At 39.0% G+C, this 17,457-nt stretch overlaps 1 protein-coding gene across 1 annotated transcript in view; it reads right to left on the bottom strand.

Moving 5' to 3' along the window:
• Window positions 1-17,457, bottom strand: part of MAST4 (microtubule associated serine/threonine kinase family member 4) — a 215,588-nt gene that overhangs the window by 23,470 nt on the left and 174,661 nt on the right. Inside the window, 7 exon segments of the mRNA XM_033163954.1 lie at window positions 1,880-1,981; window positions 5,990-6,155; window positions 6,865-6,997; window positions 10,096-10,234; window positions 11,220-11,428; window positions 15,291-15,376; window positions 15,807-15,874. Of these exon segments, the coding sequence (XP_033019845.1) occupies window positions 1,880-1,981; window positions 5,990-6,155; window positions 6,865-6,997; window positions 10,096-10,234; window positions 11,220-11,428; window positions 15,291-15,376; window positions 15,807-15,874 (903 nt within the window).

Raw genomic sequence — 17,457 nt, 5'->3', positions numbered from 1 at the left:
TGCTTGTATTTTTGGGGGGGCGAGGGAACCCATAAATAATAACAATAAAAAGAACTAAATCCACAGATAAGCCGCAGACAACCAGATTAGAAGGAATCTCATGGACTATTGGTAGGCCATGGACCAGAGTTTGAGAACCTCTGATCTAGAATAACAGTGAAAGTCAGAAGTTTACCAAAATCTGACAACTGGTTTTAGGCAAATGCCAAATACCGGTACATTAATTTCCAAAATTATTATTTTTTAAAAAAATTAAGTCACTTTTGCACAGCATTGCAAATGTCAAACAATCTAGACTCACCAAAAATGGTGACTGTCAAATTTTCACCCCCATCTCAAATGCACATTATCTAAATGCATAATACTGTCATTCAAAGAAACACTTTTCAGTCTCTCTTTATACGCACAACTTTATCGCAAACCAAGGCAACCAGCACTGCTATTACCAGCACATTATCAATCTCTCTATGAAAAACTGGAGCACAAATTACAGCCAGTCCACAGTACAAAAGACATATCTGTATTCATCACCCCTTTCCTTTTATCTCCTTCAATTTCTCCTGTTTTTTGCTTCTGCAAAAGAATTGCACTGAATGAAGAGGATAAGAAAGCATTATGTGACTCAAACTCAAGCCTTTTCTTTGTATTAGTCAAAAGAAAAGTTCAGTCACTCACACTAGCATCTACTGAGATAATTGTTTTGACAGCGTTAACTGTGGCACATGAAAATGGCATTCTATATTGATTAACCATGATGTAAACTTTAATATGCTATAGAAGAGGACCCAGCGAGTCTGGGCTCTCTGCTGAAGTGCAATTACTAGACACTGCCTCTGTATAGTGGGAGATGTATGGGTTTCCTTAAAGTTTGGTACAGCTCAGTCAATGTGCTATGGGTGCCAAGATGCATTATACAGCCAGGAGAGTAGTAGCTATGGTCCCCCTTGTGAAGAAATGGTCCCACCTGTGCCTTTTGGTTTGTATATCACTACAGAGTTCAGGCATGGGGTTATGTATGGCTTCTTCTGTATGTAGGAGTGAGGTGGACTGAGTGAGTAGCCAAACAGGACATAAAGCACATAGATCAGATACATTTTCAGTGACAGAAAAGGGTTCAGGATAGGACTTCCAGAATCCCACTGCTGATTGGCACTTCAGTTGTTTCCGCAGATCATTTATTTCAGACCCAGTAGCATGTCTTCCAATGCCTGAAGCAGAAACTTTAGTGAAATACCCACAGGGTGGATATGTGTCCATTCCATCATCACAAATACCACTCCAGGATATTTAATATGAGTAGTTGCTTTCATCACAAATATACAGTTTTTTATTCTCTCCCCCCCTTCTCCCTTCTGCATGGGTTCTGTTTCTTTTTTTCTTTTTCTTTTTTGCGCCTCACCATGTTTGTGCACGTATGTTATGTATTTTTTGAACTTTCAATAAAAAGTATTAATAATAATAAACAAATATATACTTTCAGAACTGGGGATCTATTAATAGACTGTAATGTGATTGGGAAACAGCATTGTCTATACAAACCCACATTTGGCACTTTGCAGGCATTATGATCTCAGGTTGCAGAAGTGCTGTCACTGGCATTTTCCTTAAGAAAATATGTTTAGTGTGTGAAAAGCAGTCTCGGTATTCATCAAAATATGTTGAAAAAGCACAACAGGAACAGTACACAGTGGAGTCTGGTCAAATGACTGCTTTCTTAAAATATTACCAGTGAAACAAAACTAGATGTTGCCCTTGTAATAAATGTTCATAATGCATTCACTGTAAGGTATTTCTTAGTCAAAAAGAGCAAGATAAAAGGCCCCAAACAAGCCAAGCAGATACTATTTCTATCATGAATGTAAAAACCGTGCTTTCTAACCTGTTCCCAATCTCTCCAAGGGGTTTTGTCTCAGAAGCAAAGTAATCAGTTCCTGGGCATCCGGAGGTGGTGCTTCATCTTTTTCTGGCCAGTTGATCTCATCTAGCAGAGAGAGATACAAATTGTCAATCTTTTTTAACATTCTATCATTCAACATTGACTTGTGACATCTATTCAGCATAACTTGGTGCAGCGTAAGTGCAGCCTCAGGGATCAAGGTGGGGGTGTTGCTGTGGTTCATTGATCTTCGGCCATGCTTACCAGGAGACATCTTCATTTGGGGGCTGGCCTTTGGTTTGACACTTGGTGTCAAACCAGAGAGAGAGACTGGCGATGCTGCTGCCCAGTAGTCTCCCTAACAGAGCTAATGCAAGCAGCCTCCAGTGTCACATTGGAGAACAGTAGGAATATTGTCCCGGGGAATTTAAACGTCCGTGTGGAAGTAACAACTTCCCCCTGTAGAGATGGAAGACTCACTATTATGGTTTACCCCTGGAGACTTATGGATTTCAATAGATTCAATAGATTCCTGAATGCTCTGGGGGATTTTTTTTGGTGGACAGAACTGGCAATCCTGTTGAGGCCAATGGAACTGTGAGACTCAGAAGGCTGTAGATATAATCCTGCCTGAGCCCCCGTGGAGCATGTTTGGCACTCTGGTATACTGGGAAGCTGTATGTAGTGAAACAGTTTAGGCGACGGCCAATGTGCAAGTGGCAGAAGTTTCACTGCAAAGATGACCGAACAAGTGCTAGAGCACATAATTCTGCCCACTATGTGGAAATGAACACAGCAAAGAAGGCTCACTTTGCTGCTTCCATCACATCCTTGATAAATCAGTTAGCAGAGCTCTTCAGAGTGGTCCATAGCCTATTGATACCTATATTGGTAGATGGAGCCTGAGACACCTGAGGGTCCCTCTGTGCATTGCTTTGAGGACCAAGTTGGTTACCTTCACAGCAAGCTAGATGCCATGATTGATGTTCCAAGTGAGGTTTCCAATGCCCCATCAAGCCATGTTTTGTAGGATCATCTATGGGTGATGGGTATTGGGGCCACTGTTCTGCAGTGGTTCTGGTGTCATCTCTGGGGATGGTTTCAGAAGACAGCATACTTCTCAATTCCATGGCTTTTAAGCAATAGGGCACCACAGCCAACTCTGTTTCTCAGTAACATCTGAATCAGGAATGGCTGAGAAGACCACGAGTCAGTGTTTGGATGCACTGGTGGACTGGATGAGAACTAGTAAACTGAGTCTGAATCTTTGCAAAATGAAGGGTGGGTGGGTCCAGGAAGTTTGAAGGCTGCCTGCCCTGGATGGAGTTGTGCTCTCTTTGAAGGGACAGAAGTGGATTTTGGGGGTGCTCCTAGATCTAGCTCTGTCACTAGACAGGTGTCCACAGTGACTAGGAGTGTCTTATGCTAACTTTGGTTATTAAGGCAACTATGGACATTCCTGTATCAGAATAGTTTGACCACAGTGGTCCAAGCATTGGCAACCTTATGGCTGGATTACTGCAGTGGGGTTGATCCAGAGGCTGCAGCTGATGCAGAACTTATTTCACCTTGGACAAAGGCAGGAAATGGGACTGGATGAGGACAGGAAATAGCTACATACTCATTGGCTCTGAACATTTCCTGTAGGTGGTGATGCTTACCTATGTAACAACCTGACACCCAGGGGAAATAGTCATGCAACTTGCAAACTATACTTGCAAGACCAGGTCCTATGGCAAAGGTCACTACTTAATAGCGGTATGATGGGCCACGTGCTTAATTTTATCTAGGTGGATTTACACAGAAATGCTTTTACTTGGAGTGAAAAGCAAAAGAAGTATTTTTCAACTTTGTTGAAGGAGATTTAAACACAAACCCAAGCCTTCTAAGGAAGCCCACATTTGGAAGACCTGATATCTGAATCCTGTCAAATATGGTTGCCTATAGATCTAAACACATGCAGAAGATATCTATCATGCAAAAAGTGATTTCGTGGTGGAATAAACCATAGTTTTTAACTAACTTTTTTGCGTTTATGTTTTGTAATGAGGTAAATCACTCCAATGCGCAGGCACAGAATGGAGTATGAAAAGCAGTGAAAAAGGGAGGGAGAGGGTTAAATAAGAAGCTATGGCAAAGACACATTCTCTGAACTCAAGAGAATCTGACAGATATAGTCCTCCTTTCCCCTAGGGAGAAACTTGTAAAGAATCTCATTGCACAGAAGAAATGCACTAGGGGGAAAATTACTTCCTAAGCAATGTCAATTCTTTGAATTGAAACTTGTAACCAGGTATTAATTATACTTTACTACAAGTTTTTTTAAAAAACATTGAATATTTATTTAGTATTAAACTACACGGTATGGAAAGTTTAGTATCCCTTAACTGTGGTGAAACAACTGAGCATTTTCTCGTCTCAGCTTCGTCTCCTCATACATTTATTTCCCCTACTGGTGCAAATGTTAACTAGAGTTTGATTTCAACAAGAATTTTAACCTAGAATAAGATGCACATTTTCAGTCTCTGCAACTTCTGCTAAAATACTGAAGCATCCAATTTCTTTTTAGTTATCTGAAGCTGTTGGAATGTCCTCCTCCAGCTTATTACTTTATTACATAATATCATATGCATGCACCCAAATGTACAAATGCACATGATAAGATAAATAAAATAAAAGCATGACAGTATTTTATTTTTCCTGCCTACATCTTTTTTGATGCTATTTAAATGCATTCTGAAAAACAAAATATTAAAACTGTTGCTGCTTCAGGGATCAAAAACAACTTTTGATTGTGTTAATTAAACATTTGATTCCCTCTTGTAAGTAAGGTCCCCCCAAAAAAGTATGTTTTTAAATCTATAAACAGCTAGTGTATTGTATAAAGAGGTCATTTACTGTAGGCAACCAACAAATCTATTTCATTAGATTACAAGCATGCCTAGCTGGAAGATCTAATAGAACATAGACATGATTGCAGCCTCCCCTCCCCTGTTCACTTCACTAGTGTACCTTTTCATCGTATTTTATAGAATGGATCGGGAAACAACTAGTAACAGAAATGTCATTCTAGTAAGCATTTGGCATAAACTGTGGCCATCTACATGTTATGCATCTGGAAAATATAAGGGAACAGCAGGTAGGATAGAGATAGATACTGTTTAATTATCATTTAGTTTTGCCACAAGCTGCATAACAATACTTAGGGCCAGCCTGCAGGTTAAGATCTAAAAGGTTATTGAATTTTAAATGAAAGAAGAACAGCTGTTACAGAAATAACATTATACTGTAACGGCCACCAGTGAAATCATTAACAATCTGTGAACTGCATTTGAATCCTTCTTTTCCCCATTATTTATTATTTGGGAGACATTTGTTTTAGGGTTTTATTACATTTCTGTTAATTTATTGCATTGTGCCCTTAGGCATTTTCCCATTTATGCAAATTAAGTACATATCAACCTTTTTTGCTGATTTTTTTAAATTAATGGCTGAGAAGACAGTACTAGTTCCAAAAGTATTAACTATCCAGATAATAGTTCCTTTCTGATTAAAGTATTTATCCTCTTCTTTGTGACTAACTCTCCTTTCCTTTTAAAAAACATTTTCCTCTTGCTTTTCTAGTATGACTGTTCGAATTTTTTTCCTGATCATATTCTTGTTCACCAGCACTGATACTCCTCTTTTTGTTCCTTCCTCTCTCTATTTCTTTGATCTTTTAGTGCCTTAGACTGACAGACTGCTGACGAAAATTGCTCTGAATTTTTATTTATTGCAAAGCGCTTCCTACATACTAAGCATTGTAGAAATATTAAATGTAAGCACTGTAGTAATATCAAATTATAATGATATTTGCTGAATTCAGTCTCGCTTTGTTTCACAAGTTTCACATACCAGTATTGTAATTCTGGTGGATTATACAGACAATTACATTTTTAATTGTGGCAAATATGTTAGTAAGCAATATGGATTTAAGTGGTTCTTACACTGAAATACATGTCATTTTTCCTGAATGCTCCCCTGTCCCACAAAGGCCTGACTGAACATTGGCCAAGTGGCAACTCTTAGAGAGGATGGTTTTAAGGATAATAATTTAAGTTTTCTGATATTTACCACTGATTACTTGTCCAAATAGCTCCTCCGGTGTATCACCAAAAAAAGGAACACACCCAACAAGAAACTCATAAAGAATAATTCCCATAGACCACCAGTCCACTGGCTTGCCATAGCCCTGCCTTAGAATTACTTCTGGAGCAATATATTCTGGTGTGCCACAGACCTAAACATGAGAGAAGAAAAGCAAACCTGAATTATATTTCTGTGCATAAAACTGTAAGTTGATTGCAATCAATGTGTCAAAAGAAACATATTGAGAATTACAAATTTTGTCATGACTTTCTTTTTGGCTGCATGTATTTCAAATTTTCTAATGAAAGCACTCAAGCAACTAAATGCAAAATTCAACTTCAATTCAGATCTCAACTGTAAGCATGAAAAAATACTTTATATATGTTGTTTGCTAATGTGAAGTCACAGTAAATTACATATATTTATACTAAGCACAATTGGCTCCTTATTATAACATGAAAACTGCAATGGATTTACCTTAAGTAACTCTTACAGTGAACAGATTGTGGACAAATGGTAATGAGGCATGCTTAAAGGGAAATGGGCCATAGCTAGGATTTTTAGCACCCTTGATTGTGCAATGCATCATGAGTTCCACAAGTACTCTGCTGAGACTCCTGAATTCTTTATAAAAACAACTTTCCATTTGTCTCTCTTACAATCTCACTTGCTCACAATTAGATCATTCATCTTATTAATAGACCATAATTGAAGGAGGGAAAGATTAGAACAGTAAAGGTAACTCTTACATATAGATTTGTAACAACACTATAGAAATAAAAAAGCATCTACACAATTTGCACAATTCATCTAGTTTCTAAAGTGTTCTGCAAATGCAGAAGGAATAGCACATCTCTTACCTGTTTATCCAGAAATTCTCTAGCATCCTTCTCAATGTGACCCTCATAAAGATTGGTGGTCATACTCATGAGGCCAACCTTAGATAGTCCAAAATCTGTTAACTTTATATGCCCCATGGAAGTTACCAATAAACTGCAAATGAGAATGATAGTAAATTACTATTACTTTCTACTTCACTGCTGTAACAGCATAATGTTTTCGCTGTAACACATAAATTTAAACCCACATTACAGTCACAGTATATCATGAAATTTGTTTGAATAAAGCCAGCAAATGGATGTGACAACTGCCAAGGGATACAGTGTTATGTGGGGTCTTAGACTCTCTTTCCAGAGAACTGGAGTACTGCTAGTGAGAATGTCATGGTCCCATAATAGCACAGCCAATTAGTGGGTATAAAGAATAATTCAATGGAAGTAGCAGTGTGATTGATCTCTCCAATGGGTATCATTTCAAAATCTCATTTCCTTTTCAGACAACACATCAAGATCAGGATGGCCTTGTGGCACCAACCTTAGGGCCAGAAGTGCAACTCAACTCATGCTGCCACACTGAGTGCCCTATGCATGAATAAATGTGCAAATAGAGCTGGTAATTAGGCTTTATTAAATCTTATAATAAAGTTATAGGCCTCAAATCATCATAGAAGAAATTGAAGATGCCTACAAAGAGGTGAATAAATATGCATCTAAACTGGGGAAGAGGGAAAGCATTTATAAAGTTATGGTAACTATAACAAGAAGTAACAGGATTTGTATTTTTCCTTCATTTAGTAGTAGGAAGCAAAAAGAAATACAAAACTATGGAAACAAAATAAAGATGTTTATCCACAGATGGTGGCCATCATACTACAAGAATGCGAAAAAACACATTTGTGCGGGTTTTTAGACAGCTCTAAAAAAGCTAACTTTGAAAATTCTGCAGTATGTCTTCATTCAGCTCTTGTTTAAAATAATCCACACCTGAGAAAAGCATTAACCCTCTTAATTGGACCATTATTGTCCAAAGGTGAGTCTGCAAACATTTTCATGATCTGACACATGAAGAGGACTTCCGGCGAGGGCGCCATGGCCGGCGGCTGGGAGCTGTCTTCGGTTGCGGGGGTTGGGAGACCCGCAACCGCGCTGCGGGCTCCGGTAAGCCGCGGGAGGGGCGTCCCGCGGTCTGGGCTCTCCGGCGGGCCCCTTTGCGTCGCCCCATTCTCGAGCCTCCCTTGTAAAAGGGGGGTTCGAGTGAATGGGCAACGGCGCGGGGCTGTGGAGGCTGTCCCCATCCGGGAAAACTAAGCGGCGGCCGCCGCTGGCTTCTGAGCGCCCCCGTTCTTCCTCATTTGGACTCAAAATAAGAAGAAACCCGTAAACTGTAAGTACGGGGTTTAATTGGAGTATAAATTCGTTAATCTGGCTTTAGGGGAGAAACTTTAAATAGGAAGTCCGTTTCTCTCCTGTTTGACAAAAGAATAGTAACATTGACTCTGGCTGTTGCTACTTTTGGTTGATACAAAGCTGTTCTGGACTTGGTTGATTTGTAAAGAAACCCCTGCTAGGGGGAGAACTAAGAATTTTGAGGTATTCCTTCTAACTGTGGATTATAAAATGAAGAATTTTTTGCACTCTGATCAGGGGGAAATGGCAGCTGTAATTTGAGATTGGAAGATGGAAAAGTACTGATTCTTGTTATTTCCTGCCTGCCCTTTTGGTTTCGTTTCCACGATGTCTCCGGACTCAGCAATGACTCCTGGACAAAGGAAAATCCTTTTGAAACTAGAACTTTTGCAACAGAATGTCACCGAGATTGGATCTGATTTTAAGGATTTTGCCAAGGAACTCAGAGAATTTAAAGAAACAATTAGAGAGCGAAGTTTAGTCTCTGAAGTAGAGAAGACGCAACTCCAAAAAGAAGAACATCCCTGTCGACGTGAGAGGTCCAGGGAAGGATATTGTGACGTTATAACGGTTTTCTGGGGTGGGAGCCCAGAAATACAGGAACAACAATCTTGGAAATTACAATTGCAATCTGATTTGAAGATTGAACTGGAGATGCTTGGTGGTGAAGTACAACTTCCTTTGAAGAGACTAGCAAAGATACTTTGGGACAATGCTCTGGTTTTGGGGCATCAAGAAAAAGGGGACATTCTGAACAATGGTTTGGGAAAAGGTTGTGGGGAGGCCTGGTGGATGATTGTGATGGAAGGAGAGAAGATGGTGAGAAGAGGGGTAGGGTGAAAAAAGGTATGTGATTGCTAGGAAGGCTTACCACGGTACCCCGACTTCAGAGAGCGAAAATGGATTTGGAATAGAGAAGAAATACTTAGGTTTTTATGATATAATATTGGTTTAATATTTTATAAGGCATGAATTAGAAGCAACAAAGCAGCAGTTTTATGGAACTAAGAAAGGAAAAGGTTATAAGAAATTAAGATTTGCAATATGAGGTGGTATTTGTATTTTTATTTAGAATTTAAACGGTGTATGAGGTTGAGAGAAAGAAGAATGATGGTGAATGTATTGCTTAAAACATTTAGATAAGTTACTAAAGTAAAATTAGAACTGAACGCAGGAGAGAGAACGGGGGAAGTCCCCCTTTAATTAAGATTTGGAACAAGATTATAATTGATAGTTGGAGTGTCTAGGTGTGTAAGGTATGTATTTGTTTTCTTTTTATTCTTTGTTGATGTTGTTTATAGTGTTTGTTTTTGTTGTCATTGTTATTGTTATTATCTGTTGTTTCTGTTCTCTATATTGTGGAAAATCAATAAATTCTTGTTAAAAAAAAAAGATCTGACACGTGAAGAAACTGCAATACTTAACAAGTGTCAAATTGTGGATAAAGCATATAAACAACTGTTGCCCTCAGCTATGGACTAAGACTGGAATACCTCCTTGAAACGCACTGCTGCAACGAGTTAAAAATAAAAGAGGAACCAGTCAACAAATTCACTATAATTGCAGTTCTTTTAAAAAGAAACAAAGCAGTTAAATGATTATATTCTGAATTTATCTATCAATAAAATTTTATTACATGGACACAAGCCCATTAAAATCAAAATAAAACCCTGAAAGTCATTCAATATGTAATATGAAATGAGTTTAAATATATAGTACACATATAAACCACGGAAAAGGAAAACCATGCAAACTACACTACACTTCATTTCACTCTGCCCAGGGGCTTCATATACGATATCATTAGTTTTTCAAGCAACTATTAGTTACATGCTATATACATACTTATCTGGTTTCAAATCCCTATGTACTATTCCATAGTTGTGGAGGTACTCCAATGCCAGAACAGTCTCTGCAAAATACATTCTGGCCATGTCTACAGGCAGAGGTCCCATATTTTTCATTAAAGTAGCACAATCCCCACCTGAAATATAATGTGTATTATTAAACCTATTCCACACTGAAGAGATATTTCAGGATTCGGTTTGACACACAATTATAATTAGGAACAGTGTATCCATAAGACTGTGAGCAGACATGCTGATTGTAAAAGTAACTATTATAGTAATAGGACTTTTGCCACTTTACATCACAAAAAATAAACTAATATTTTTTTAATTGTGTTACATACATTCAAATTAGTTAAAGAAACTAGTGTTGAACATTTTAGGTATGTGTATCTCTTTTTAATATTTGCCCTTTACCAAAGGATTTATGCAAATCCACTCATAGAAACATGGACAAGAAGGAAGAAAAGTTATTATTTCAGTATGAACATCTAGCACTGGCACAAGCACAAGAACACGTAGAGGGTGTGTGTGAGTAAGCAAGCTACCTTATCTACTTATAGTACTGATGGGCAAATCCTCCTGAGGAGCTCGATTCATAACCAAGCCCAACTAACCCAAACCAAAAAACAAGCTCAGTTATTTCTGAAGAAATTACAACTCAAACAGACCACATAGCTTTCCAGGTATTAGGTACAACACGGTCCAATTCCTTCACCAACCCCATAAGCCTCCCCACTCAACTATCTAAGCTGGTGGTTTCTGGTTTTCTTCTACAGATTAAAAAAAAGGAAAGGGGGAAAGAACACAGAACCATCGTCATAGTAAGCAAAGTGTCTCATCACCCCTAACTACCCCAAACCATTTTGCACTCCCCCAATGACCTCTCTAATTTGCCACAAGGAAAATCTGGGAGTAGTTTCAGCTCAGCCCTTATAATGTTCCCTGCGTTTTAAGAAGGTGAACATTATGAATTAGTGGGATTTATCTTCTATCCCTCTTGTAATTCCTAATTTCTAGTGTACATTGTGGACACTGAAGAATGGGAATCTATAAAGTAAAAATATTCTCATCTTCCAGTATTACACTGTGCATGCCAATGGATGTAGAGCAATACTGTACCTTCTACATATTCCATGACCATGCATAAATGCCGTCTAGCTTCAAAGGAACAGTACATGCTGACTACAAATGGATTTTCTGCAAATGTCAGGATATCACGCTCAACAAAAGCCTGCTGAATCTGGTTTCGAAGAATGAGATTCTGTTTGTTAATCTTCTTCATCGCAAACCTCTGTCTGGTTTCTTTATACCGCACCAAATAAACAGCACTGAAAAGAAAAGAGAGAGAAAGAATCAGGATGAGATTGTTTTAAAATCTACTACTGTTAATGCACACTAAGCTAGAATTCCAGAATTCAATTTCTGACCTAAGTTGCCACATAAGGTAACCAGTTAAACATTGATTAAGCCAGTTACAAAAAAAAAAAAAAACCCAAGCTGAAAATGTTTTTGTCAGTACTCACTAAAAGGCTTTCTGATGGGGAAAACTATTATGGCGCAATATAATAATTAAACCTGAGACTGCTTACTCTGCGAGTGTGCATCATATTTATGACTCCACCTTTGACTCTTAAGGATGAAATCTTGAACACTAAGAAGGGAGGATGTGAGCTTCATGATGAGACAGCTTCTCTTTCCAAATTGTGAAAGTGGTACACCCACTATCCTAGACATTACCAATGAATAAAATTTATCACTACCAAGGCAGCTGTGCTGTGGTTGAGTCAATCTAGAGTTCGCAGACATAATGGCTGCTACCTCTGATCAAACTCCACTCAAGTTCAGACCCCTATATATTTCTGAATATGGGATGAATTATGTCTATTTTATCTTTTTAAAATAACATCATCGTTATCTTCTTCACATAGTCAAAGTTCTGTCCCTTATTGCCACTAGAGGAACATTTCTTAAGATACACTTTCTCTTAATTTCTCTCATTCTGACAGCACCATTCCCATTTCAGTGTAGAAGCAGACAAAAGAGATTGCAACACAATGAAATCAGGACGACATTGCACCTTAGGCAAAAATGAATCATGTTACATCCTTTGTACTTCCTTTAATGAAGCCATGTGACTCAGCCCAATAACGTTTTGAAACTGGCTTCTGTTCCTCCAGCTCCTTGCAATCCACTCAGAATGTGTGTGTGTCCACACACTCAATCAATAAAGTTCATTTGCTTGCTGCCAGCCACAGAAATCATGGCATAAACATATTTCATCCTTCCCTATGGTTTAGTTTCTTGATCCCATTTGTTTCTCTGCACTACAAACCCTCTTCTTTGAATATGAATTATTTGCCCTGTTCAGCCATGAACTCTTCTCTTTGATTTCAATGCTGTGAGCTCTTGTTTATCATATGTACAGGAAAGTGGCCCTCATCATCTGCCGTAAATTTGTCAAAAGGGAAGAGCAATCCACCCCGCTCACTAGCAAAGTCTCGAGAAGACCTAACTGTAGTGCACAGCAACTGTAATTATGTAACTTTCAACAAAACTAGAAATGGCTATTGAACTGTTTCACCAAAGCATACCGATGAGGGATTATGCAAGTGCAACAATTGTGAATGAAACTTCTGTTCTGAGGTTAAAATAATTGGGGGGGGGGGGGAGAAGAACACATTGCATTTGCAACAATAAACAATTTATGTGCAAGAAACACAAGATTTGGCTTACAGAGGAAAGACAAGACAGCTTGTGAAGATATTAATGACTTGGCCTGCATCCTACATGTTTACTGATTCACAACTTGTTTAACTTCTTGTATATTCTCAGCCATTCATTGCCAATAGCCTAGTGTATCTCATGTGATATAAAGTATTTTAATTCACATGAATGAATTTATTCCTCCATACAAATGAATTTATTCCTCCAATTCTCAGCCCGTTTAAAAAAAAACATACTGAAACTTAGGGAAAAGGTTCACATATTTAACTGATCAAACTTAATACACCTGATAAATGTATGCCAAATTATGCCAAAATCAACAATTATATTTTGAAACAGAGCATGGAAGCTCTCTAATGAAGGCACCTAATTCCTTAACAGAACCAAATAAATAAATTGGACAACTATATACATACATATTTGGTTCAATCAAAATGCTTCCATTTGGAAGAAACAGCATGTTACACTATCATAATAAAAATATTAATGAACTACATCAGAAAAATATACCCGGTGACATTTCTGAAAATAAACCAATGAACCATAAGCAAGACCTCACTTATTTATGGGACTGCAGAAAATTAATGGCCTGGAAAACACCAAAAGGAAAAATGTTGTCTGACAACATTAACTTTATTTTCAGTTTATACTAGTAATAAACAGCATTAAGTGCCTGTGAAACAGTTTATTGCTTTGCATCCACAAAAGAAATAGTATAATTATTGTTTAATGGTACTAAAATTCTTAACAGCTAAGTTATTATTAAATGCAACCTTCTTACTTGGAAATAGTAGTCCAATTTGACTGAACACAGGGGATCAGAATTCTAACCTTCTGAACTTAGCATTAATAACCCAAACAAATAAAGAAAACCAATGAAAGTGTTTCGTTAACACTAAACAATGAAAAATCAATGAAAAAGCCAAATGATTTCAACATAAGCTTTATGCATGTGCTGCATATTATGCAAGGTAAAGAGACTATTTTAAGCAGAAGTTGTACCAAAGATAAAATAATAATAATAAAATGGGAACCCCTTTCCCCATTTAAGAGCTACCGTATTTTTTGCTCCATAAGACGTACTTTTTCCCTCCTAAAAAGGAAGGGGAAATGTCTGTGTGTCTTATGGAACGAAGGAACGGGATGAAAGCGGGATTCCTCAGCTGCTGCTGCTGCAGTCGCAAGCGGAGGGATGCCTCTGCCACCAGAGCCAAGGCTCCCAGCGGGGCGGAGGAGGAATGAGCTGCTTTCGGGCTGTCCGTTCCTCCCCACCCACAGCTGACAGTGGCAAAGGGGGCGGGGGGGAAGAAACAGCCCCAAAGTGGTGTTTTCGCGGTGTCTGTTCCTCCCCCCCCCCACTGAAGAGCACAAGGCAGGAGGAGGGTGGGAGGGAGGGAGATGCTTGCAATTACCGGTATTCTCCAGCCAAACCCTTCCAGCAGATTGCAGTCATAGCAACCGCGATGGGATGTCCCAGCCAGAGTCTGCAGCATAGTAAAGGGAGTGTGGGACAGACAAGAGGAAAAAGGCAGCCTTGCCTTGCATCGCTGATCAATGGGGGGGGGGGCGCAGCTGGCACTGGCACACAGACAAAGAGCAACTGGCAATCCTTGCTCTCTCCCTCTGCTTCCTTCCTCCTCTCTCTCTCTCTCTCTCTCTCTCTCCTTCCTTCCTTCCTTCCTTCTCTCTCTCCCCTCCCCCTCTCTTTCCCTCTCTCACCCCTTCCTTCCTTCCTTCTCTTCCCTCCCTCCCTCTCCCTCTTTCCCTCTCTCACCCCTTCCTTCCTTCCTCCCTTCCCTCCCTCTCTCTTCCCTCCCTCCCTCTCTTTCTGTCTCTCTGTCACCCCTTCCTTCCTTCCTTCCTTCCTTCCTTCCTTCCTTCCTTCCTTCTTCTGAGCCGTTGAAGGCTTTCTCCATTAAAAGCAGCCATTGGAATTGGACCCAGCTGGTGCTGTCAAGCCAGGATCCTTGTCAGACGCTCAACCCGTCTTGCCCCGGTGAGTAATCTGGCTGCCAACTTCTGCACTGGCTGAAGTGTCCAAAGCATCTTTGGAGGCAGCCCTCTGTAGAACGCATGGCAGGATGCGGACCTAGAGGCTGCCCTCAAGGTCTGCTTGCTTTACAGCAAGGCGAGAGGAGGGATGGACGGGAGCCCCTTCCGTCCTCCTCCCAGCTCACTATAAAGCAAGCAAAGGGAGAGCCGCTTACACGCTCTGCGCAGCTCTGGCTAGAAAATAGTATTTTTCCCTTGTTTTCCTCCTTTAAAAACAAGGAGCATCTTATGGTCAAAAAATACGGTATTCATATCATTACCAATATAGAAGAATTATTTAATTACATTTTTCTATACAAACTTGTTTACCAGCCAAGAAGTAAGCGGTTTCATTTTGAACAGTATACAGACTTATAGGAAGCAGTTGAACTGCATGCAAAAACTATGAGCCTTATTTATTAGAAGAGTACTCACCCATATGCTCCATTACTAATCAGCTTAATTGTCTCAAAATCACTTTCACGAGGCTTCCTTTTAAGTTTAAGGGATGCATTGGAACTCTTTAAAAGAAATAAAGAAAAGAAATCCATTTACATTAGGCATAAAAAGTTGCAAAATACAGTGGTATACAAAGTATATGCCACAGTATATACCACTGTATACCAAGTGAGTCTACTTAGAACCAGTGTTAGAAACTGAGATATGAAAGCTAGGAGTTAAATGGCACCTTAAACCTAGGTTATGGGCACAACAACAGAATGTCTAGGTGCTGAGTCCCACAAGTGCTCTCTTACTGGACAAAGTAAGAGAATAAAGAAAGTAACCCTCCAAACTAATTTCTCATATAATTGCTACATTTATATTGATTACTAAAAACAAATAGGATGTATGCTGCACACTTTTATAAGATAATGAAATGAAACAATACAGCCAACCGTTTATTTTCAACTCATTATAAGAAAATATAGGCCAATGTAGCAAAAGACTTACACTAACTGATTCATCCGTTTCTGGAGTTGCTGCAGTTCCACTGTCATAGTTTGCTAGCTGGGCTATTTCTACAATATAAAAACAAGGTACATACACTATATTTTAAGAATACAGTTTGAATACTTATTAAAATAATGGGCTAAAAGACAGAGGGTGCAATGTTTTAACTGATACAGGGAACTAAAATTTACTTAAGGCATAACACATGGAAGTTCAACTACATCTTCATTTTTTTAGATTAGATTTATTTATTGTCATTGTCCGTATATACACAGTATACACAACAACGAAAATCATTTAAACTGGTGTAAGAACTAATACAAAGTTACGCTAATGAAAGTAATTGTTAAAAAATGTATTTGTAGTGCCACCTCCCTGATAAAATTTTAAGGTGGTTGGAAAAGAGGAAATGGCAAAAAATCTCCACCTTGCCCCCTTTGTCCAGCACTAGTGTACCTCCACTGAGCGCGTATCAGGTTCCAATCCATAGTACAGTGGTACCTCGGGTTACAAACGCTTCGGGTTACGTGTTTTCAGGTTGCGGACCGCGGGAAACCGGGAAGTACTGGAAAGGATTACTTCCGGATTTCACCGCTCGTGCATGCACAGAAGCGCTAAATCGCGCTTCGTGCATAAGTGCCAAATCACGTCACGCACGTGCGCAGATGCGTCACTGCAGGTTACGAATGCTGCGGGTTGCGGACGTGCCTCCATCATGGATTACGTCCGCAACCCAAGGTTCCACTGTATATACATGTCAATATTGGGCTATTGGCCTGATCCAGCAGGCTCTTCTTATGTTCTTAAAGAGCCTGCTGGATCAGGCCAACAGTCCATCTAGTTCAGCATCCTGTTCTCACAGTGACTAAACAGTTGCCTGTGGGAAACCAACAAGCAGGATATAAGCACAAGAGCACTCTCCCCTCCTGCGGTTTTCAGCTGCCTCCAACTGTGGGGGCAAAGTATAGCCATCGTCACATCAGCTTTAAAAAATAAAACACAAAGGAAACCATCCCATGACAGCAAACACCAATTCATAAACTACACACACACACGAAATCATTAATACAATCCAAGTCAAGAATGTATGTAGGTATTTCTTTTAAATCAAAGCCAACATGTTTTCTCATTTAAGTCAGGCCACCTACAACAACAACAAAACTTTGTATTAGCTTTACTAGTAAGTTAGAAAATATGGGATTTTATCATGGAACTGCTGAGAGTGAGTTTTCCCATCCGCTTTTTTGGCTTGGCAAGACCTAAGCCATTAATGTACTTTGACAACCTTCTCAATCCAAAAATTATATTCGTAAATAAGAAAATTAAAATGGTTCCGTTTTAAACATTACTTTTGCAAAATAACCATTATCTGAGAAACACACATTATTTGTAAACAGTAGGTAGTAATGGAATGAAACCACGAGTCAGCTTTTGAAGCAGGAAGTTAAGGAACCATTTTGCAATGCCTGAAGACATTTTTTAAAACTCATCTAAATACCATTAAACATCTGCTTTTTTATTCCATTGATTTAAACCATTTCTAAAGACTCATGATTCAAAAAGGTAAAGATGGTAATTTAAAAGCTATGGGGAAACATTTCTCCCCAGGGAACATTTCTGAAATAACAACAACCAGGCTCCAATAAATGAT

Source organism: Lacerta agilis, chromosome 11 (genome assembly GCF_009819535.1).
Source record: "Lacerta agilis isolate rLacAgi1 chromosome 11, rLacAgi1.pri, whole genome shotgun sequence".
Classification (NCBI taxonomy): domain Eukaryota; kingdom Metazoa; phylum Chordata; class Lepidosauria; order Squamata; family Lacertidae; genus Lacerta; species Lacerta agilis.
This window is presented reverse-complemented; position numbering and strand designations above follow the sequence as displayed.